At 47.1% G+C, this 24,969-nt stretch overlaps 2 protein-coding genes across 3 annotated transcripts in view; one reads left to right on the top strand and one right to left on the bottom strand.

Annotated features, from left to right (window-relative positions):
* Positions 1-24,969, top strand: part of Wnt5b (Wnt family member 5B) — a 114,599-nt gene that overhangs the window by 64,617 nt on the left and 25,013 nt on the right. The gene's annotated exons all lie outside the window — the stretch shown is intronic.
* Fbxl14 (F-box and leucine rich repeat protein 14) lies at positions 1,334-4,392 on the bottom strand. Its single transcript, XM_052174706.1, has one exon. It carries the CDS (start codon positions 4,037-4,039, stop codon positions 2,837-2,839), a length of 1,203 nt encoding a protein of 400 aa, XP_052030666.1. The 5' UTR covers positions 4,040-4,392; the 3' UTR covers positions 1,334-2,836.

Below are 24,969 nucleotides of genomic sequence, written 5' to 3'. Positions count from 1 at the left end.
TCCGTGCTTGCACCACGGAGCCATCTCTCCAGCCCCTTAAGCTTACATTAAAAACAAACAAACAAAAAACCCAGAAACTGTTCCAAAGTATTGGTTATGGACTTTTTGCACATCAGATGGAGAGCATTAAGATGGTGTAGCTAACAGACCAGACCCCGGTGGAACCCTGGAGCTGGGTCAGACTCCCAGGAAGCAGGCCTGCTTCAGATTGCTACTCTCTAGGGTTCCTACTTTTGGTTGTTGCTGTTTTGTCTTTAGGGAATTAAGAAATAGAAATCTGTATCGTCCCCAAAGAAAGGGAAGACAGGTCTAGTGTCAGAGTCACTCAGAGCAGACTTTGGTGACTCGACAAAGGAACAAGGCAGTTTTTGTGTTGTTCAGGCTTAGAGCTCAGACATTTTACAAGCAGGCAGCCCCACGGCAACCTGGGTTCTAGCTGTCTGCCTGGAAAGATGGGTTCATCTAGGAAACCTAGGTTCCTAGGTGGAGGAGCCCTGCAAAGCCAGGGCTGTGACTCACTCCCATGCTACCTCCCTCAGGGTCTCTGTCCCTCAGGGAGAAGTCACACTGCTCTAAAATTGCTGGTATTCATCTGTCCACCCTGCATTCAGCCTAGACCCTCACGGATGGCTGAGTGGCCAGCCTGGGCACTAGAAGGGCTTAATATGAAAATGTGCCTGAACTTCTGACAGTCTCCCTAAGCCCAGCAGGGGTCTGCATCCGCCAAGCCTGAGGCAGGAATGCTAAAGGCGCACTGCCGCCCCCTTCCGCTAGGCCTGCACACACAGGCAGGAGCTCGAAGGACGAGAGGCCAGGCAGCTGGGACTGCACTTTCAACTTCCCCAGAACAATGGCCGGCAAGGCTCCCTCCATCCCTCACCGTGCTCCCAGTGTGAGGACACCCATTTCCAGAGCTCAGGACACTCTTCTCCCTTACCCTTGGATCTCACCTCCACTACCACCATTCCCAAAAAGAAACTGGCCACTCTGGGAAACTGACTCTTCCAAGTCTGGTTTCTTAAAAAAAAAAAAAAAAAGTTTCATTTTCTTCACTTTCTTTCAGTTTCAATGTTGACAGTTTAAAACCAAAATTTATAGAACTCTCCAGTCTGATCACATTTCTAGAGACAGAGCATTTGAATGTCAGTGGTAAATCTTACACAGAAGAAATTCTCAACCATGAATTTACACCACATGAGCAGCTGAACTCCACCTTAGTTCCAGATTCTGTGCACACACACCACCTCCCACCTGAGCATGTACCCGACACACAATGGCTTAAAAATAATTCACAGATACAAGGGGGGATTTTGTGCTTTTTTTTTCAAAAACATACTTCATATTTCCTCTTTTATTATATAAATATCAGTTTAACCTTTTACTGTAAGAATATAAACGTTTTAAGAGGATCTTTGTTATCATTTATACAAATTCACAAACAGTACAATTAATTGATAAAGGTCTCTGGGTTTCTCCATGGTCTCTCATGTTGCTGTGGAGGACTCTAAAAAAATAAACAAACAAAATATCCAACAAAAATATACATCCTACTCAAAAGCGATTTGTTTTAAAGCCACAGTCCCAACCCCCCACCAAAATAAAGTCATCTATTCCTCCATTTAGAAACAAAAGTTTTTCAAACCCACAAGCTCCCATTTCAAGAACAGAACACAGATAAGACATGAAGTTCAGTCTCCTCCCTTCACGTAGCCTCAGGCTCTCTGCTCCTCAGACTCTGAGCTCCTAGACAGGACAGGAAGCCTCACTATCTAACCTCTTGGTGGGAAAACTTGCAAGAGGCTTGGGGTGGGGCATAATTTGCATATATAATACTCCTCTTCAAGACTCAGTCTGCAGCTCAGACAAACAAAAGGGAAGTTCTGCTCTCATTTCTCCCATACATTTGTGCTATAAATTAAATCAATATTTAGAAACATGGTTGGGTCATCAAAGCCCAACAGATAGGGGAAAGTCATAGCCAGGTTGAGGAAGGGGGCACACCGGGCAGAGGGAGGTTGGGAAGAAGCCAAAACCAAAACAGATAGATACACACCCAGTGGGCATCTCTCCAGTCTAGGCACAAAAATGTTTCACTCTCAAAATATCTCTCTTGTAGAATTCCAGGGCTTAAGAGAAAAAAGTAAACTAAAACGAGGTAGCCAGACACATATTTTATATATATATATAAAACATATATATATATATATGTGATAGAATATACTCAGCAGAAAAAAAAAAGGACAATGACTTAAAATTTCTTTGAAAAACTAAAAGGAAAGCAGACTTAAAAAACAAAACAAAAAAGAACAAGAACAAAACCCAAACCGATGTGAGTCGCAGATACCGATGGGGCAGCGAAGAGAGGAGACTGGCTACAGAGTGGATGAGAAAGAAGGCTGTTGAAGGCGGGCTTGCTTTCTACACATTTCGAAATAAAAGCCAGATCACAGTATCCAAATGAAAGTGTAAGTGAAGGCAGACATCTTTCCTCAACTCCTCGGGGTTGAAACGACTAGTCCCTCCCCGCCCCCACCCCAATTCCAAATGCAGTGCCCCAGGATACAGTTGTCGGTGGCTGAAAGTCTCCATGCCCTGCAGAAGAGCGGGCAGAGACGCAGCAGGGTCCAACTCTCCTCACTGGGAAGGGAGAGGGGAGTGGGTGGAGGGTGCAGAAGAACCCCAGACGCAGCGGGGAGGGGAGCCAGCCTAGGAGAAAAGAGCCCAGGCTTCCGTCATCGCGGCCACTGCCCTGAATGTGTAAGTGCGCGTGAGTGTGCGGGAACAGTGGTGGTTCTGGGGTGAACAGGACGGGGCAGGGGAACTGGAACCGCCGCCCTCACCTGACCTTCTCACTGTCCGTCATCTGCCAAAGTCCCAGGTTAAGTACCTTGAGGCAGGGCAGCTGCGTGATGCGCTCCAGGCCGCGCTTGGTGATCCTAGTGCAGCCGTACAGGTCTATGCCCGTGAGCTGGCTCAGGTGCTCAGCGATCAGCTCCAGCCCCTTGTCCGTGATGCGCACACACTGTCCAATGTTGAGCGTGCGCAGCCCGTGCATCTGCCGCACCATGCGGTTGATGCCATCGTCACTGATATGGCAAGAGCAAAGGGAGAGGGACTTGAGGCCGTCCAGTCCCTGGGCTATGTAAGCCAGACTCTGATCTCCCACCTTGTCACAGAAAGACACATCCAGACCGGAGAGGCGCAGGCTGCCCATGGCCAAATGCATGATGCCGGTGTCGCTGATGTTGTCGCAGGAGCGCAGGTTAAGGCTGCGCAGGCTGCCCATGTGCGACAGGTGCAGAAGGCCCGCGTCCGAGATGCCGCCACAGAAGCTGAGGTTGAGGAGCCTGAGGCCCGTCAGCCCTCGCGAGATGTGCTTCAGAGAAAGATCCGTGAGTTTCTGGCAGTCCTGCAGAGTGAGCTGCTCCAGGCCCAGGCAGCCCTCGGCAGCGCTGCGCGTCATGCCGGCCAGGTGCCCGATGCCCACATCCGAGAGGTGGCGGCAGCTGCGGAGGTTAAGGCTCTTGAGGCGCTGCAGCCCCCAGGCAATGAGCAGAAGGCCGGTGTTGGTGATGTTGCTGCAGCCGCCCAGCTCCAGCACCTCCAAGCCCTTGAGGTACTGGGCTATGCGGCCCAGGCTGCTGTCGGTGATCTGCTTGCACAGGCTCAAGTTGAGAGCACGCAGCGAGCCGATCTCCTGCACGAACGCGTGGCCCAGGCCGTTGTCGGTGAGGTTGTAGCAGCCGCTGAGGTTGAGGCTCTCGATGTTCGCCATGCCCTGGATCACGTAGCTGAGGCTGCGGCGGAGGCTGAGGATCTGCACGCGGCGGATGCCCCGGGCCTGCAGGCTGGGGAACAGCGACGGGTTCGCCCGGCGCAGGTGCAGCTTGGCCTCCACGCCCCGCCACACCGACTTGTGGTAGGCGGCGTCCCGCCAGGCCGTGCACACCTGCGCCGCGCGACCCTTGTCTCGGACGTCCAAGTAGCCGAAGATCATGGCCAGCAGCTCGGGGAACAGGCACGAGATGTGGGTCTCCATCTTCCTCCCGCCGCTACGCCGCGCCGGGTGCAGGAGGCGCGGGCACCGCCGCCGCCGCCCCGGGAGGCGCCGAGAGCGGGCCGCCGCGGGCCAACGGCCGCCCCTCCCCGCCTTCCGGCCGGGCCGCCGCTCCTCCTCCCGGCGCGTCCGAGCGGCGCTTCCTTCCTGCCGCCCTTCCCGCCCCCGCGCGGCCGCTCGGGCCTCACATCCCGGCCGGGGCGGGCGCCGCGTTCGCGCCCGCGCGCCGCCGCCGCCCCGCGCCCTGCGGCATCCCGCGCCCGGCCGCGTCGCTGCTGCGCGCGCCGGCGAGGCCGGGGCCGGGCGCTCGGGCTGCGGACAGCTTCCTGCTGCCTTTGTCTGCCGTCCGCGGTTCAAACTGCCCAGCCCCGGGTTGCTCACACCCGGCCGCAGCGCGGGGGGACTCCCGAGGCCGCTGCGCGCCGCTCCTCCCACGCTTAGGCCGCTCGGGTCCGGCTCACGACCGCGGGCAGCGGGACGCGGAGAACTCACCGGCGTAATCGGGCCCGCGCCCTAGGAGTCGGCCGGCCGCGCTGCGCCCTCCGCGTCCTCCGCGCCGGCTCCCCCGCTCAGTGGTACGCGCCCGCGCCGCCGGAACTGGCGGAGTCGTTTCCCTGGAAACCGGGCTCTGCCCTCGGCCGCGAAGGCTTAACCCTATCCGCGCCGGGATGGCTGGCAGCCTCGCCGCACGGCGCAGCCCTTAAGCGCGCCCGGTGTTCCACCGGCTGCCCTCCTCGGTGTCCACGCTTACTCCACGCCCTCTCCTGCCCGCATACTCCATCGTCTCCCGCCCGCAGACTCCATCCCCTCTTGCCCGCCTTACTTCTCAGAGCGCCTTTAACCATCTCACCACACCCACTGCCCCGGTCGGGCGGCCTTCCCACCATTCCTTTCTCTTCGGTATTGGGTCTTAAATTGGAGGAGAAAGTGGGTTTTAGTCAGCATAGTTTGACAGTTCTCGGTCTAGAAACTTCTGGAAGTTGTCCAGTGTGCCTGCCTTCCACCACAATCTTGTTTTCCTACCCCCATGTGAGTTCCTTTCCCTTTCAACTTTGTGTCAAAACTTCCCACTGCTTCTGCCCCTGCCTTGCTCTCTAACCTACACTTGGTTTTGTCTTTCTCTTCAGCCTCTTAGACTATAGATTGCATGGTCCAACAGTAGGGATACCTAAAACATCAGTATGTGCTGACACACATACACTGGTTTGGTTAAAGATGCTCCAGCCTTATGCTTTATGTATATTTTATGAATCTAGTGCAGAGCTCAACTCTATACAATGTAGCCTCGGGTCTTAAATATCTACATGAAAGATAGGATTTCAGAATTGTATTTTTACTACCCCTGAAGCCAAGAGTTTTTAGTTCAGAGAAAAGGAACCTGAGAGTCTTTAATAAAGTTACAAGTTCATACATCTAGATAAAAAACAACCTGACTTATCTGTTTCCTTTACTCTTTGGGAACCTGAACAAGACATTATTACTATATTATACTTATATATATTATATACTTATATGTAATATTATTTACTACTACTACTATTATTATTACATATTATTATTATTATTATTATTATTACATTGTATCTGTTTAAGGCGGGGAGGGCATGTTCCACAGCCAGTATATAGTGGTCAGAGAACAACTTGAAGTCATTCCTCTCCTCCTACCATGTGGATTCAGGGATGGAACTCAGATCAGGAGCCTTGGTGGTAATGACCTTACCTGCTGATATCTTGAGCTGAACAAGATTTGGGATGTGGTCCAAATTTGATTTCCTTAGCTTTTAGCCACTCCTCTTTCCTAAGTAACAGATACTTGTTAGACCCAAATGCTTACTGAACTAACAGGCACAATAGACAGTAAATCCTACCCCACCCTGTAGGTCTTAATCAGGAAATGCAGAGGCTAAAATTCTTGCAGGCCTGTATCTCACAGTTCACTTACAAGGCCCGGTGACTTTTATGACCTTCCTGAATAATGGACAACATTGTCCCCAAATAATTCCCGATGTACAGTGTAACAACAGTTCTGGCTATATCTCAGTTTCACTCTTCTCCTGGGGTCATCTGGTTATCTTCTCTTTAAACAGCTCCAGGGGCCATCTGTTCTCCCCTGTCTAGTGTGTGAGTGCTGGAGAGAACCCTCAGCTGCTCAGACTTGGTAGTAAGCACCTTTTCAAGCCCAAGCACATTTTAATGACATTTTATTCAGTGTGTGTGTGTGTGTGTGTGTGCACATTTACATGCATTTATTGACACGCACAACTGAGTTCCATGACACACCATGTCGAAGTCAGAGACCAATTATTTGAGAGGTAGCTTGCTCCTCTGATGTGGGCTCCAGGAATCAAGTTCAGGCCCTCATACTTGAAAGCAATTGTTTTTACCCACTGAGCCATCTTGCCTGCCCTGAAAGTCACATTAAAAATAAATTACTCTCTGGCAATTCCGTATATGCTTTTGGACATTTTTGCCTCTTCTTACTCCCTATCATCCCTTCCCACTCTCCCACTCCTCTCAGCCCCTGTCTCCCAGCACATTCCCCTCCTACGTTCGGGGTCTAGTTATTTTGTGATGTGCTGTGTATGAGCATTTTTTAGGACATAGAAATGACTTATAATTATTTAAGAGTTTCATAACTATATAATCTATGAGATTTACAAATATCTTGGCAATTATTAATATACTCTTCCTTTTTTGCATGTAAACATTTTTATTAGATATATATTTATTTACATTTCAAATGATTCCCCCTTTCCTGGTCTCCCCCAACCCCTGAAAGTCCCATAAGCCATCTCCTCTCCTCCCCCGCCCCCATTCCCCAGTCAACCCCCTCCTGTGTGTGAGCATTAATGTAGTGCTATTTGCCGGAGCATGGATGAGTTACCAGTGGAAAGTCCTTCCATTTATTTATGTATTTATGTATTTATTTATTTATTCATTTATTTATTTAGGAGACGGGATCTCACTTTGTATTCCTGGCTGCCTTAGAGCTCGCTGTATTGACCAGGCTGGCATAAGACTCACGTGACCCATCTGCTTTTGCCTCCCTGGTCCTGGGATTAAAGGCAGGCACCACCATATCTGGCTTTTTTTTTTTTTTAAAGATTTAGCAGAAGTGTGTGTATATGTTTGTGAATATATGCCACGTGTATGTGAGTGCCTAAAAACACCAGAGGAGGTCCTCAGATCCCCTGGCCTGGAGTTACAGCAGATATGAACCTCCGGATACGGATACTGGGAACAGCAAGTGCTCTTCACTGATAAGCCATCTCTCCAGCCTCATCTCGGTTCGGCTGAGTACAGATGTCTTCGCGATTATTCAGAGCTTAGCTCGCCCTCACATAGCTCCTCCCTCCACCTCGCGTAGCTCCTCCCTCCACCTCGCGTAGCTCCTCCCTCCACCTCGCGTAGCTCCTCCCTCCACCTCGCGTAGCTCCTCCCTCCACTCGCGTAGCTCCTCCCTCCACCTCGCGTAGCTCCTCCCTCCACCTCACGTAGCTCCTCCCTCCAGGCTTATTTTCTTTCTTTTCTTTTCCTGGCCGACTTGGAACTCACTATGTTGCCAGAGTTTGCCTGGACGTAGTGCTGAGTCTTCCCACCTCAGCTTTCTAAACGCTGAGATTACAGGTGTGAACCACCGTCTCTAGCTACCTGAGTGCGCCCTAACCCCACTTCACACAAAACGCAGTGGTGGGCCCAAGCCATGCAGTCTGAACTCCTGAGGTTTTGCTCACCTAGAAAGATCATTTAGAACAGCCATCTCCTGGCACCTCTACAAAGGTGAACACCTGGTCCTGCTTCTAGCAGAACTTTCTTGAGTTTAACACTGGGATGTTACTAATATACAGCTTTTCATTTAAGGTGTTCAGTTATAAATTGCAGAGCGTTTCAGAGTGTGATTGTTACCACATTCAATAACAGCAGGAAACGTTTCAGGAAGTAACCCAAAAGAGAGGAGATGTGGCGCTAAAGGAGTCTGTGCAGAGTCACTGGTAGCCTATTGGCACTGTGGAGATGACCTCCCTCTCGGTCACAGTTTTCTTATCAACACTAGATAGCATTGGGCCTGGAAATGTTCAGGAATCTCCCAACAGTAACCAGAGCCCAGACCAGGTCTGGATCGCCCCGTAGTTCTGCGACGTGCACTGGTTCCAACTCAGGCTTCAGATAAACATTTTTCACAAGCTACTGTACCCTCCGTTACTAAGGGAAGCTAAGGTGGTGGGTCGAAGCAAATCGAGGCCAGCCTGGGCTACATGGGAAGACTCTTTTTAGGTCTTCTAGGGGTGGAGTTCACATTGCTGGGCTTTAGGCAAGTGTGTTTTCTGGCTGAGCCATTGTACCAGCAAGGCCTTCTTCCCTATTCCTATATACTCTTGGTTTTCTGAGTATATATCAGAAGATGACCTTGAACCCCTGATCCTCTTGCTTCTACTTGACAAATGCTGGGATTCTAGGCGTAGATGACACATCCAGTTTCTACCGGGTTGGGGATCAATTTCTACATGCTAAGCTGAGAGTCCACAAACTAAGCTACATTCCCAGTCCGTCCCTAAATATTTTTAACTTTTAAAAAAGATTTTTATTTTATGTATATTCATATTTTGCCTGAATATATGTCTGCATTATATGTGTGCCTGGTGCCCATGGAAGCCAGATAAAGTCTCAGATTTCCTGGAACTGGAGTTACAGATAGTTGTGAGCCACCATGTGGGCATTGGGAATCAAACCTGCCACACACACACACACACACACACAAGCAGCAAAGTAACCACTAACATCTCTTCAGACTTCTAGTCCTAGACATCTCTAACCAGCAGAGTATCTTGGGTCACCTCTCAGTTACAGTATAACCAAATAAGAGAGGATGCAGAATGGCCACTGTGCCTTTAATCCCTGCACCTTCAAAGCTGAGACAGGAGGACTACCTTGAGTTTAAGAGTTCAAGGCTGGAGGACCTCATTAGGCAAAAACAGCAACAAACCCACTAACAATCCTGTTACTAAGTACTCAAATGAGTTGAGAAGATGTCTCTGAAGAAGCTATACAAATGGCCTCCAAACTCATAAAAGGGGGCTAATATCTCCAGTTATGGAAGTGTAAGTCAAAGCCAAAGTAAAAATACTACCTCAAATTTTAGATGGCAGTATTAAGTGAAACTGAAGACCAGTGTTAGTGGTGGTGTAGAGAAAAGGAGGAACCCTGGTGCCCGGTTAGCGAGAGTGTAAAATTACACAGCCATGACAGAGAGCAATACAGTGGGCGTGTGTGTGTGTGTGTGTGTGTGTGTGTGTGTGTGTGAAGTTAGAAAACAAATGATGAATTCCTACCAGCTGGGGAGCTGAAAATCGGTAGTTACTGTTTAATGGCTGTAGAGCTTACCTTATGTCTTTTTGAGGCAAAGTCTCACTGTGTAGCTCTGGCTTGCCTGATCCAAGCTGGTCTCCAGTTTGCAGCAGCCTTCCTGTGGCTGCCTCCTCGCTGGAATTACAGGTATATACCACTGTGCCTGTCCAGGTCAATGTACTTTGGATGAACAGAACCAATAGAATGACTGCCTGTTAAAGGAGGATTTATTAGACTGACTTCTGTGGTGCAGAGTAGTCCAACCACGGCTGCCTCTCAGTAGAGAGGCCAAGAACCTGGAGGCTGCATGAGCCCCAGCCTGCACAAAAGCACCAGAGGATTTCTGGAGAGCCATTTATCTGCAAGTCGGTCTTGGAAGAAGCCAGTTCTAATCCCGGAGAAGGCATCTGCAGTAACAGATAATTAGTAGATTAGCAGGCAAAAGTGACATTTTCTTCTTTGTCCTTTAATCTGGGCTGCCTCCTTCAGGGTGTATTTCCCGACTTATTATCTGATCATGAAAACCCCTTACAGCCAGGCGTGGTGGTGCACGCCTTTAATCCCAGCACATAGGAGGCAGAGGCAGGATTACTGAGTTCAAGGCCATCCTGGTCTACAGAGTAAGTTCCAGGACAGCCAGGGCTATACAGAGAAACCCTGTCTTGGGGGGAAAAAAAAACCCACCACCACCAACAACAATAAAAGAAATGCCCAACAACTTGTCTTTTAGTTGATTATAGACCAGTCAAGTTGAAGTCCATTGAAAAATGCTTAGTATTTTAGTGTCCCATAGCTTTAATATAATATAGATTTACAACACTTTGCCACTGATATTATTTCAACCAATGTTATATTACATGATAAGCAATAGAGGCAAGGAAGCACGATATCTGCTTAATATACATGTATATAAGCATAAATTATGTTTGCACATGTTAGTACTTCGTCAACCTAATAAAAGCTAGTGTCAGCTGGGAGAGGGAACCTCAGTCTGAGGAAATGCCTCCATCAGACTGTTCTCTGGATTAATGATCAATGTGGGAGGCCCAGCCCCTGGGGGCAGTGCCAGCCCTAAGCAGGCCACCCTAGAAGCTAAAGAAACACAAGCCCTAGCCATGTAAAGATTCCTTCGCTTCAGTGTCTGCCTCCATGTTTCTGCCTTGACTTTCCTCAAGGGTGGACTGATTATAATCCTCTTTCTGTAGCAGGTCACATGGCCTGGGCTGGATTCCTCACCCCTGCCTCCCTCTGCTTCACATTCTGTATTTCCTCCCCTAAGCAAGAACCCCAGCTAAGTCTTGTTCTTTGCCTTGAGGGGTGACTCAGGTATTCATTCGTGAAGGGTTTGAGTCACTTATCACTCTGCCTGGATTGATTTGTAGTTTCCCGTTGACCTGAATCACAGGATATAGTAATACCAAGAGAACACCCTAAAGGTTCTCCTATACTCCGGGCATAGTCCGCCTTATCTCCTTTGTGGAGAATCGATCCAGGGGATGGGAGCCTCTCAGCGGCTCCAAGGGATAGCTGATAGTCTGGGGCAGTCAGCCTTCTAACAGCTATTCTTATTTTAGCATGTTGGGTTAAGGTCATTGGAAACCCCAACATAAGGAGGGGGAAGTCTGAGCTTCTGGTGCAGCGGAATATTTCTTGTGTCTCCTGGAAGAAGCATTCTTCATTCTGGAACCAAAACTTCTGGGCAAGCAGCAGATAGTCCTGTGAATAGGAAACAGAAACTTTCTTAGTGGGCCACTCGGGGTGATAGTTAAGTGGCGCCAATTCCCTTTTCCTCCCCTGTGAATCTGTGATCTGTGGTCCCTGTGAAAACTGGCTTTAGGAAAACAGTACCCGTGTATTGGATGCTGATTCAAAGCATATATAGCCTTATGAAGAACTCTGCCCTATGTTTCTAGGATTTGCCACCCAGTTGGCCCTGTAACTGTGTATTTAAAAAGAGATTACACTGCGCTATCAAGCCAACTGCTTCTGGGTATGGCAAACATTAAGATTGGTGGATCCCATGAATATGGTCCTACTTTTATGACTGTGAAGACAGTTTCTTGGTCAGAAGCAATGTTGTGTAGAATACCATGATGGTGGATAAAGTTATGGCAGAATCATTACATTTAGGAAAGACCAACCCATGATCAAAATAAGTACTGATTCCAGTAAGAACAAAATACTGTCACTTCCATGGTGGACATGCCCCAGTGTAGTAATTGACCTGCTGCTGGTCGCGAGCTCATTGCCCGTGGGAATAGTGCTACATTGGGGGCTTAGTATCGTCTCTGCAGCTGGCACATTTGGCACTCAGTGGTAGCTTATCCAGTCAGCCTTGGGTCATAGCTGTCTCCGTGTCTGTGTGATGACTGTGGGGGAAATTTTTTCTGAGCTGTTGCTTCCAAGGACATGGAACTCTTCAGCTTCTGCTTTCTTCCTTGAAATAAATTTGAATCTTTATGAGATCTTCAGCCGCCTCTGAGGGCAGGGGTTGTGCCCTCAGGATACGTTTCCATTCTCGCAGTGCAGGAATTTCATGTCAGAGGAGCTGATCTCTTTATTAGTTACAGCTGCCCATTAGTGCCACTGAGAGGTGCTCCCATTTCCTTAGTGCCACTGAGAAGTGTTCCCATTCCCTTAGTGCTGCTGAGAGGTGCTCCCATTCCCTTAGTACCACTGAGGGGTGCTCTCATGAGAGGTGCTCCCATTCCCTTAGTGCCACTGAGAGGTGCTCTCATGAGAGGTGCTCCCATTCCCTTAGTACCATTGAGAGTTGCTCCCACCTTGATACTTCCTCTGCTAAACAAACCATTTTAAGTTCAACTTCACTCAGAGTTTCAAGGCCCGGGAAGAATGAAGCCAGAAGCCAGATTCTCTGCCATAATATCCCATGAATGGCCCCTACCCAGTTCCCGACAGCCCTTGCCTCTCTGACGCTCATAGGCTGAGCGTCCACTGGTCTGCACACCTCTGTACATTGTTGTCTCCCAAGCTTCCACCATCATCCAAACTTTAGTGCCTTTTCCAAACACTTCCACATTCCTCCCACAAAAGGCTGAAAAGCCACACAGTTGGGTTTATCCCAGCAAAGACCCTACTTCCCCGATGCCCCAGTTTCTTGTCATTGTGATAAAATACCCTGACAGAAAGTGACTCAGGAAAGAAAGGTCTGCTTCAGCTCACACTTCCAGGTTACAGTCAGCACTGCAGAGAAGTCAAGGCAGGCTCCGGAAGTTTCTGCTGCCACTAGTCACACCCACGGTCAAGATCAAGGAAGGAGTGTCTGGGAGTGTGGTGCTTAGCTATCCTTCTCTATTCTTACACAGCGCACGGCCCAAAGCCAGGGAGTGGTGCCTCCTACTTTCAGGCCAAGTTTTCCTAAAATTATTAAGGCAATTGAGACAATCCCTCACAGACAGGCCCCTCGACCAACCCTATCTAGACAATTCCTTCATTAAGACTCTCTAGATCCAACCATTTGGGGGGTCACACATCAGATATCCTATATATCGGGTATTTCCATTATAACTCATAACTAGCAAAATTGCAATTATAAAATAGCAATGAAATCATTTTGTGGTTGGGGGACGGTCACCACAACATGAAGTATTAAAGGATTGCAGTGTTAGGAAGGTTGGGAACCACTGCCCTAGGTTGTGCCACATTAAACAATTAGCTAACCACGGTGCCTTCCTGGAGTTTCAGTTCTACTACGTAGAAAAAGGCTCTAGAGGCTGGACATGGTGATGCACTCCTCACACCTCAGCACCCCAGAGGCAGAGGCAGAGGCAGAGGCAGAGGCAGAGGCAGAGGCAGAGGCAGAGGCAGAGGCAGAGGCAGAGGCAGGCAGAGCTTGGTGAGTTTCAGAACAACCTCTTCTATAATAATGAGTTCTGGGTCAGTCAGGACCTCATATTGTGTGTTCTTGGGTGCACGTGGGAGGGTAGTGTGGGTGTGTACCACATGTACAGGAGCCCACAGAGGTCAGAAGACATGTTAAAACACCTGGAACTGGTGTTTTACAATCATTTAAGAGCTGCCCTGGGGGTGATGGGAACTGAACCCTGGTCCTTTATAAGAACAAGTGCTCTTAACCACTGAGCTATCACACCAGCGCCCTAGTCTTATCTCTTTAAAAACAAAAAATATTGCATCAAGCATGCTGGCCTATACCTTTTTGTTGCGTCTTTTGTTAATGGACTATGGATGAACAAAACCTTCTGCAGATATGGATGGTACAGACAACCACCGGTTGTTAAACTTTCCTTAGACTTTATTTCCTGTTTAAGGAAATGTAGAAGTTAGAGAACCAGAAACACAGCAAGGGGTAGAGTTAGATCTGAGGGAACAGCTGCTTGTACCTGGGCTTAGCTTTGAGCCTATTTCACTGACCAAAAAACGGCTAGTGGGGCTAGTGGGGGCCCAGCCCCCATCCTCTGAGAGCCAGGGTTGGCACCTCTGACTCAGGTCTTGCCTCCCTTCCTGCAGCCTTTCAGGAAGGGAGTTATGTTCAATTCTGTCTCCCAAGATCTAACTCTAGATTTCTGGATGGAGGAGGATTGTAGTTTTCTTACGTCTCAGATGCTGCTGCAGGCCTGCTTGCTGCCTGCCTGCCTGCTGCCTGCCTTCCCTGTGGTCTCCAGCATGAGAGCCCTGGTATCTAGTAGTGGCTTTTGTTCTCTTTTAGAAGGATGCTGGGGGCTGGGGAGGTACCCAGGGGCTCTGAGTATTCGCTGCTCTTGCAGAGGACATGGGTTTGGTTCCTAGCATTTACCTGGTGTTTCATAGCTTCTTATGACTCCAGTTCTAGAGGACCCCACCACTATCCAACCCTTGGGCACCTGCACATGTGTGGTGCACATAAATACACACAGGCACACAATATACACATAAATAAAGTTTTTTCAAAGAGTTGCTAAATTGCACTTCTTCTGCAGAGTATGCATTTAATGTGCCCGACATCCTGGAATCTTTAAAGGCTCCTCCCTTTCCATCTTTGTCTTGTAGACCACGTTCCCTTTGGTACCCGCAACGTGGCATAGTGAAAAGAACACAGGTTGTGAAGGCACAGACATAGCACAGACATACCGCAGGGAGCCTCCACCTTCCCTCGGAACTTGGACTGATGTTTTCCATGGCTGAGGAGTTTATGAGGGTCAGGTAGCCTGAGCACATACAACCCCAGAACAGGATGAAAACGGCCAGTGCTTACTGAGCAGGTGCTGTGGAGCAGGCGCTGTTCTAAAGTTCATTCAGACTGCCGTGGTAGCTGATCTTCATTCCCAAGCTAGGAAGAAAGGTACCAACGAGGAAACCACTGTTCCAGGAAGCAGAGAGCTGGCAGAACCAAGTTGCTGTTGTTGTTGTAGTTGTTGTTGTTGTTTTCAGTTGGGGGTCTCTGTAGCATAGGCTAGCCTTTAACCCATGATCCTCTTACATGTTGGGTCTCTGTAGCACAGGCTAGCCTTTAACCCATGATCCTCTTGCCTGTTTTCTTAAGTGCTGGAGTTTTAACTCTCCAGACCAACTCACTATGCTTCCCTCATTGATATAGTCAGTATGTGACGCCGAGAATACCAATCATTGACACTGAGTGAGCTGTTAACTGTTCTGTGAGCAGATCTGGCTACAGGAGATGGGTCAGAGTGTGTGTGTGTGTGTGTGTGTACAAGTGTGTGTGAGTCTGAGTAAGCATGTGTGTCTAGGGAAAGAATGCTCTCTGGGAGGTAAGCTGCTACAGTTTTTAATTCCTTCAGGCCTATGCCTAGGTCTGGCTTTGAATAAAAGCCCTGGAATTGCTTGTATGTAATTCTGCCACCCTCTAGTGGTCATGTCTCTCTTAGGCCTGGACCCAGGAAACAGCCCCGGTTTTGCCCCCACCTGCTAGGATGGAGGCCATGGCTCACACCAGCTGAGCACTGCGGTCCCCATGAGCATGTAGATACCCGCTCCTACTAATGCGCTTTCATCTGCATGCGTGGAAGGCTGTGTGCAGGCTCCAGGGCTGAGGGCTGAAGCAGGACCGGAAAAAGGAGAAGCACTACTTCCAACCAGCTTGAATTTTGTTTTCCTAGGGAAGCAGTCCAGGGTGACTCAACTCCAAGATTGCAGCAGGCTGGCCAACAGGCTGCCCACTGCTTCTGTCCCTCAGGCTGTGTTCTCTCTGCCCTGAAGGTCATTTGTACCTTGTACCAGGCTCCCGTGTGACTACTGGATCGAAATAAATATTTCCGAAGGCTGGAGGGGGAGGGTCAGCTCACTTCAGCCTGTCTCGGACTGTTCTGGGACCTCAATGTCTTGGGGCCTGGCTGAACTATCCCAAAAGCAGCGGACATGGGTGCTGGGCACAACAGACCTTCCTGGAAAGTCCTGTGAGGGTGAACCAGACGTAATGTCTTACATAATGTCAGATCTACAGGAATCTTGGGGATCAGCCCTGTTGGAGAGTTCACATCCAGGTCCTCTTCTCTGCCAAGAGGAGGTTCAAGGTCTAACGAGGAAGTTAGACTCTAAGGGGTAAGAAAGGCCCGGCCTTGCTGCTCCTCATTCCAGGAGCTGGGGAGAGACAGTGTAGCAGTCAAACCATGTCTTCCTTGCAGCAGGCACTGCTGGAGCTCCCTGAATGGCAGCTAAGAGGTCAGTGATTAGCATAATTCTGTGTGAAAATCCTGCCTGGAGTTTTCTAGGCTGGCACAGCTTTGGTGAGGTTCTTGTTTGTAAATTACCTTTCCTGTTTTGTTTTTTAATCTTTGGAGATGGGGGGGTCTCACTACATAGTCTTGGGCATCCTGGCACTAGCTCTCTGTCCACCCTAGCCTCCCTGGTACCAGGCTACAGGTACCACTATCTTCAGCCTTTTATTTTAAGCTTTCCTGTTAAGTAGAGACTCAAGTAATCTATTCAAGTGGTGGATGTTACTAATGTAACCAGTGTAAGGTCTTTATTATCTTTGTAGTTGTGTTTCTGATGTTTGTTGCATTTTGAGTAGAGCCCAGGGCCCCCTGTGTGTAACTGGTGGAAGGAATCTAAATGAGGTTGTTAGCTTCAGACATAGTAACGGATCCTTGTAATTAGATGGTAGCATCTTGGTATGGCTGTGAATAGTCCCATGGTATAGGACTATGTAGAGATTTAATGACTGTTGTTATTTTATAATTTGATATAATTTATACAATTTTATTATTTTATAAATGATGAAAATCAGGCACAGAATAAGAACCACCTCCCTTGGGGTCCTGGGAGTAGTCATGGTCTAGTGCATCTGTCCTCTGACCCCCAGAGCATCAATCTGCACCGATGTCATGTGTACTGGGGCCACCTGACCTCTGTGCTTAATATTCGAATAGTTCTGTGGGATTTAATAGTAAGATATTGGCAGGGTGCTAGAGAAATAACTCAGTGGTCAAGAGCACTGCCTGTTTTTCAAAGGACCTGAGTATAATTCCCAGCACCCATACGGCAGCTCACAACTGTCTGTAGCTCTGCTTCCAGGAAATCCAATGCCCTCACACAGGTGTACATGCAGGCAAAACCACAATGCACGTAAAATGAAAGTAAACTATAAAAGTTAAAAAAAAAAAAGACATTGGCAGAAGTATATGGGTATCTGATCACAAATTCTCTAGGTGACTAGGACAAATCACTGATCCAGCTGCAGTCAGGGAGGGAAAGGGGAAATCCCAAGAGTGGGTGTGCCTGTCCCTACCCACCTTCAAAGCAGCAGAGGGTCAGTGGGACAATGGCGAGGGTCTTTGGAGGCCTCTTTCAGCTTCACTCTTTGTTTTTCTGATCGCATACTGTGAAGCTTTTAAAGTGTTACCATACCTATGGACTGAAAAAAGCCCTGCAATTGGCTTAGCTAGAGTTGTGACTCCATCAACAGTGTCCTGTTTTGTGGCCATGGGAAAGGCCCGGCAGATACATATTTGCTCATTTTTGCATCTCCTCCGTGTCTCTTCCTCCATTCCTCCCACCCTTCTTTCTTGCCTGTGGTACCCGGCATCTAGCCCAGGGCCTTGGATGTGCCAGGCCAGAGCGTTCCCACTCTCAAATCGTGGTTTTCACGGTAGGCCTGTCATTCATCAAAAATACCCTGTAAATAGAGGCCTCAGCTACATAACAAGTTCAGGGCCAGCCTGTCTCAAAGGCAGAGAGAGGGGAAACCAAACACTTGTAAGGTATATAATAAGAGAATTTCTTTTTCTTTTTCTTTCTTTCTTTTTTTTTTTTTTTAAGATTTATTTATTTTTTATATGTAAGTAGACTGATGCTGTCTTCAGACATTCCAGAAGAGGGCATCAGATCTTATTACAGATGGTTGTGAGTCACCATGTGGTTGCTGGGATTTGAACTCAGGACCTTCAGAAGAGCAGTCATTGATCTTAACCACTGAGCCATCTCTCCAGCCGGACAAGAGAATTTCAATCACTACATAAACCGATGAATAAACTGGTATTTCATTGTTTAGGTAGTATTACGTAGAAAATGCTTACATTTTGAGCATTTAAAAATCCTTGACTGTCATGGACGATATTAAACCCCTGACATTGCAGGGAACTAGGGGAGAACAACTCATTCCATTCCAGTGCATTCATCATGTCCCAGGGGTTTGGTTTTTAACCTATTCACTTGGATTCTGAGATAGGTCTGGAAAAGAGAGCATTAGAAACCCAAATGACGCCGGTTGTTGGTGGTGCACGCCTGTAATCCCAGCACTCTGGGAAGCAGAGGCAGGTGGATTTCTGAGTTCGAGGCCAGCCTGGTCTACAGAGTGAGTAGGACAGCCAGGGCTACACAGAGAAACCCTGTCTCAAAAAAACCAAATAAAAAAAAAATAAACAAACAGAAACCCAAATGACTTCATAGATTGTTGCTGTTCCACCACAGAAAGTCTCAAACAAAGGCAGAACCAAACCAAACCAAACCAAACCAAACCAAACCAAACCAAACCAAACCAAACTGAACCAATCCAAACCAAACCAAACGGAGCATCGGTGTAAATACCAGCAGTGGGAGGTGAACACCGGGCATGGGAATTCAAACTCATCAGCTACCTAGTGAGCTCCAAGGCCAGCCTGGGCTATAAGAGACCCCTACCTTAAAACACACTAAAACCAAAACAAACGAAAACAACTAACTCTAGAAGCTTTTGGTGCTGTGAGCCAAGGATTCACATGGTGCTTAGACTGCTTCTCTGGAGTATGTGCTGGAGTAGGCTAAAACTTGAACATTTTCTTAAGCACTAAAATTTGCCCCCTGTATGTTTTTAATTGACTACCCACCTGCCAGTTCCCTAATGAGGGCAAATTATCTAAATACGGGAACCAAAACAACAATAACAAGTCGTAGATTTAGGGGAGAACTCGCAGTGAAGATGGAGCCCAGGGCCTCAGATGCTGTCAAGTGCATACTTGCTCTGCCACCAGCTGCTCCCCAACCCCAAATACCTTGCAGGCACATCAGCAACGCTCCTGGAATCTTCTCATCTGCAGCAGTTTGCTGGGTTGGTTTGGTGATGGTCGGATGATTGTCTGAGTTGTGTTTGTGGGTGAAAATACTGCAAGCCTTGTGTTTAAGAGTCTACATTTTATGCTAAGCTCTGTCTCAGTAAAAACATTGTTTAGTAGGAAAGGAAGAAGGCAAAGTATCTTTATTTGCAGATGATATGATTCTGTACATAGGGACCATAAAGACTTGGTAAAAAAATGTTTGTTTCTTTGTTTCAGAAGAAAACTCTTAGAGCTGATAAGCACTTTCAGCGAAGTGGCAGGATACAAAATCACTACGAAGCCTTCCTATATCCTAATAACAAACTTGCTGAGAAAGAAGTCAGGAAACAGTCCCATTCACAATAGAAAAAGAAAGAAACCAAAACCTTGAGCCTTGAAATAAAACTACCAAGGATGGGAAAGCCCCGTATAATGGTAGCTTTAAAGCATTAAAGAAAGAAATTGGAAAAGATCTTAGAAGATAAACCTCTCATGCTCATGGATTGAAAAGAATTACTACTGTACAATGGCTATACTAAAAGCAACCTACAGATCCAATGCAATTTTAATAAATAAAAAAATGTTATTCTCCACAGAAATAGGAAATCAAAAATAAAAACTTAATTTGGAAGCCCAGAAGACCTTGAATACAAAACAACCCGGAGGGAAAAAAGTCTAGTATCACTGTGTCTGACTTCAAGACGTGTACAGAGTCTAATAAAAGCAGTTGGGTTCTAGCTCAAAACAGACACACATACTGATGGAGTAGAAGACCCTTCAGATACAAACCCACGCCACCAAAGCTGCGTAATTTTTGACAAAGATGCCAAAAATCCACAGTGGAGAAAAAAAAAAAACAGCTTCTTCGACAAATGGCACTGAGGAAATTGGGTGTCCATGTACAGAAGAATGGATTCTTCCATCTCATCCTGCATCAGAGTCAACTTCAGATAGATCAAAGGTGTCAGTGTAAGACCTGCAACTACAGAGGGGAAACACCTCGGATGCAGGCGTAGCCAAGGGCTTTCCCAGGAGGGTGCCAGTCACTCGGAAAGTAAGGCTGGTGATTGGTAAGAGAACCTCATGGAAGTGAAAGGCTTCTGTACAGAAAAAGAAACAGTTGAGCAGATAGTGGACAGAAAGGAAGAAAATCTTTGTGCGCTATATATCTGATGAAAGATTTATCATCATCTTATATATTAGAATTTATACTACCAAATTTTATTAGATTTATTTATTATTTATATTAGAATATACTACCAAAAACAGCAACAAGAAAACAAATGGTCAGTTGGCAAATGGCCTAATGAAATGAACACATATTTCCCAAAATACAAGTGACTTCTAATCACACCTTCATTAGCCCTCAGAGAAATAAATGTAACAGCTCCACTGAGATTCCATTTTTCCAGTCAGAAATGGCAGTCACTAAGAAAACAAATTAATGCACACAGGGAGGTGTTTTCTTACATGTTTAACCCCAGTACTTGGGAGGAAGAGGCAGGTGAATCTCTGAGTTTGAGGCCAGCCTGGTCTACACAGTGAGTTCCAAGGCAGCAAGGGCTACACAGAGAAACCCTGTCTCAGAAAAACAAACAAAAAACCAAAACAGCTAATGCTATCAAGGATGTGGCTAAAAGGGAGCTCATAGACACTGCTAGTGAAGGCTTAATTTAGTCTAGAAACTGTGGAAGTCAGTGTGGGGGTTCCTCCAAAACTAGCTATGGCTTTGCTAATGTGGCCAGAACATTGCTGGCTGATGTCACCACATGCTGCCAATGAAACCCTCCAAGAGGACTTTGAGAGAATTCTCTGTTCTAGCTGCTCGCCCGGATGCTGCCTTCCCAGAAGGAGCCGGTGCTGGGCCGCGGCCTCCCAGCACTGCTGTAACTGGCCACTCTGTCATTTACTCTGGAGTTTTTACTAATTCTAATTAATAAAAAATTCAAATTAACATCTTAGTTTTTACAACTGATGATGGAATGTGTAAATATGATCAATATAACTAAAGTGTTGAGGTTGTCACAGAGACACCTTGGACTGATGTTATAAATCAGTTATGTTGATATACGTGAGTGGAGACTCATAGTTACACAAGTAAAATTAAAAGAAAAGATGATATATCATGGGAGAGATAAGCTATTGTCCTTGAGAAATAATTAATACATGTAATTCACTTAAATGATATTAATCTAACGAGGTGACTATCTAGACATGCATAGCACAATTAAAATACTCAAATTTGAACAATACAAATAAGGTTTAAAAAAACCAAACTATATGCAAATGTATTTTTCTAATGGAAATAAACTAGACATGTGCAGCTTACAACTTAAAAGGTTTCCATCAAAGGGTCTAGGAGAATTTACTTCTGTGCATCCAGATCAGTCAGGTGCTCTGTGCTCTCCAGCAGACCTAAACAGAAGGTCGTGTGGCCCAGCCTGCAGCCCCCAGGACTCTCACCTGTGCTGACTGCCTCTTTATAGCTATGTCTGGCTACCTGTGCTCACTGCTAAACTGGGCCAAGAAATCTTCAGCGCCTGGCCTGAGGCTTGAGCTGGACTGACTCCTAGCTGGGTATTGTCCCCTGTAATCCCCGGGGAGGTGAGAGGAGGGTCCCTTGAGTCCAGAAGTTTGAGGCTAGCCTAAGCAACACAGTGAGACCCCAACACATTGGGGCTGGGGAATAAGAAGAAAGGAGCTGTCAAGATGGCTGTAAAGACACCCGCCGCTAAGCCTGAGTTCAGTCCCCGAGATCCACATGATAGGAGGGGACCGCTTCCCACAAGTTATCCTGACATAGACACATAAATAAGTTATTAAAACTGTGACAAATAAGAGAAAAGTTGTAGAACAGTAATATGAATTCTGATCATTGTCTCCTTGGATAGTAAGTGTTGGGTTGTGGGAAGTTCGGGTGAGAGAGATGGGGGAAGATTGGTTTTAAATCTACAGGGTCAGAGGAGCTGCCTGGGCCTGAGTGGGAGCCAAGAGAGAAACTACACAGACATCTCTGCTTTCGCCTGTCTTTGGCGGTATTTTCTTAAAGTTGGGAAAATGCAGTAGTTTTTCTTATTTGCCGCCCACCATCCCAAGTGCTCCCCTGCACGGACCACATCTGGTCAGGTCACATTTGTGTGATACTGGGCTTTTTTCCATCGGCTTTCCATGTTGACATTGGCTTTGGCGTTTGGACGTGTGGTTTCCCCAGACACAAACACGGACTCATTTCTTACCACTGACATTTTCCTAGGGTGCTGGCGTTTCAGGCTAGAGGGGACCTGAGGGTGGGGGCACGCCCCTTCCTTGCTTTCCTCTCTGGGTGCCGCCCCTCCCTCCGCTTGCTAAGGTACACTAAATGGGCTACATCTGAGCAGAACAGAAGGGAGGCTGGAACTGGTGAGATGGCTCAGTGGTTAAGAGCAGTAGCTGCACAACGGTGAGAACCAGATGTTGGATATTAGCACCCACATAATCCAAGCATCATGCAAAAGAAAGACCCGCCCCCAGACCCAAGCATGCACCTTTTTGAATGTATGCATGTGTGCATACATTAAATCATATACACACAAACCTATAAATAAAATCTGAAAGCGAAGAACAGCAAAGAGTCCCCTTGCAGACAGCCAAGGAGAAGACAAGGCTGAGCGCCTTAACACACATCTGTAGACCTCGGAGCTTATATTTGCCACCCAGACAGGGTCAGGGGGTTTGTCCTTCCCTAAAGAACTGAGAGCATCCTTCCTCCTGTTTCAGCAGCGTCTGTGCGGATCTGCTGGGCTCTTTACTGCTCTTTCCCTGACTGTAGCTTTTGGGAGTCCAGCCTTTCATAGTGATTACAGAAGACACTCAGAATTTCAGAAATCTCCAGTTTCTTTTTTATTGTTGTTATTATTATTACATTTAATTGCTTACTAACATTTTTGTGTTTGTATGTGTATGTACAAGTGCACACACAATATGGCTGGCACGTGTGGAGGTCAGAGGACAGTTTTGGGAGTCAGTTTCCTTCTTTCACCATGTGAATCCCAGGGGTTGGGTTCAGGTTGTAGGTCAGGTGGCAGACACCCTTACCTGCTGAGTCATCTTCCTCCTCTGTTAAGTTTCTTAAAGGTTTTTAAATGCTTTTGAAAATGTAACTTTTGTTAATAGAACCCAGATGCAGCCAGGGTGGGGAGCCTTGGCGTTTTCCCAAATTTGAATCACTTCATGGGCACCTTGTCATCTAGACATAGAGGGTGACTTCAGGACATCTTAGTGGCTGTAGGGCATGGTTAGGTTTGGAAAAGTGAGTGGGCAAAAACAGACCAAGGAAAACCAGGGAAGGTTTGTTGGGCAGAGAGGAGAACTTTCTGATTCAACATTTCCTCTCCCAGTGTGATATAAGTACATATCTAGTTACAGGATTTCTTTGGCAAAAACATTAAAAAAAAACAACCCAAAAACCTAATTCGATTTAGCTGGGCATAGTGAGTGCCCCCCTGGCCCTGGCCCGGTGAGGCTGTCACTGGCCCACGTTACTGAGGGACGCTCTGCAGACTCTTTACTGATTCAAAAACTCCAGCTCAGCCAAGTTCCGGGTCCTGAGTGAGATTTGGAATCACTGTGACCTCAACTGAGAAGACTGTGTGTGGATGTCACAGAAAGCATAAATATGGAGGCCCCGGCACTCTGCATACTGTGACAGGCAGGTATATTCAGGGAGGCACGGGGCTGCACCAGGTTGAAGACCAAGTGGACTAAGCTGGTTTAGATACTGCAGCTAGAGACACAGGGCGATGCCTCAGTCTGGAAGTGTCCTAATTGTAAAAGCCAATGGCCTATGGACGAGGCATTGCAGGAGCTAGTAGACATGTAATCAATGCCTTCACTGAGCATCAGAGAAACGCAATATTAAAACGTACTAACTTAGTATGAATACCAAATGTCAGCTTAGTATCTTATTAGGCTATATTTTCATCAAAAGTTGGAAATTCTAAAAATAAACGTATTTGGAAGTATAATTTCCCGGTAAACGTATAATTCAACTGAGCCAGACCTGTTGACTGGTCAGTAGGTGTGAAGGATAGTAACACTGGAAGAAAATCGTGTGGCCTTGGCTCTGATGCCCCCTCCCTTGAGGGGATGGAAGTGCTTTTGCCCTGAGCTGCACATCCAGCCTTCTCTCACATTATCCCACAGAGCTGGATAGGGCTGGAGAGTGTGGCCTGTAGCTGGAGTTGCATTAGTTAACTAGGACGCACTGTCCCTTAAGGCTGGAGAGCGGCCAATAGCTTGGTGCAAGCGGCTGGGAAGGCAAGGTGGGTAACTTCACTTGCTGCCAAGCCAAAGGAACGGAGCCCAGTCCCAGGAACCCACACAGAAGAGAGTCAGAAGAACTGGCTCTCACAAGTTGTTCTCTAATATGCGTGCTTTGGCACATACACACCATGTGTGCATACATACACACCACAGGCACACGGACAATGGGAAAAACCACATGGAAATTCCAGTTTTTCTTTTTTTTCTTTTTTCTTTTCTTTTCTTTCTTTCTTTCTTTTTTCTTTCTTTTTTTTTTTTTGGTTTTCAGAGATTAGGTTTCTCAATGTAGCCCTGGCTGTCCTGGAACTCATTCTGTAGACCAGGCTGGCCTTGAACTTAGGAGATCTGCCTGTTGTGTTTTCCTGTCTTCTCAGGTAGGCAAGGTGTCACAAACCCCCAGAAGCAAGGATCAGAGTATTGCTGCCTTATTCTCTGTCCTCAGAGAAGAAGCTGGTCACCTCTGCCTTTTTCAGGGGTTAGTAATGGTATTTGTTGTCGTGCCCTTGATAACCCTAGAACCAAAACTCCAAAGCCTCTAAATTCTAAGAGAGGTTGTTGTTTAGTTTAGTTTTGTTTTATGTAAAATGGCCAGCTATTGATCAAACTAATCCTGATATTTTAGGTTTTTAAGTGTAGCATAAATACAACTTACTGATATTTAATTATAGAGTACTTTTCTGCTGAAACTATTTCCCCCCTTAATGGTCTCTTTCTAGTTTCCTAGCCTCTGTCCACTCCCTCAATCCCAGGTAAATACACATATACAAACCTTGTGAT

The sequence above is a fragment of the Apodemus sylvaticus genome, chromosome 2 (assembly GCF_947179515.1).
Source record: "Apodemus sylvaticus chromosome 2, mApoSyl1.1, whole genome shotgun sequence".
In the NCBI taxonomy this organism is placed as follows: domain Eukaryota; kingdom Metazoa; phylum Chordata; class Mammalia; order Rodentia; family Muridae; genus Apodemus; species Apodemus sylvaticus.
This window is presented reverse-complemented; position numbering and strand designations above follow the sequence as displayed.

Bases quoted from the DNA above. Each gene is read 5' to 3' on its own strand.
- Fbxl14 (XM_052174706.1), bottom strand. From the start codon at position 4,039: ATGGAGACCCACATCTCGTGCCTGTTCCCCGAGCTGCTGGCCATGATC.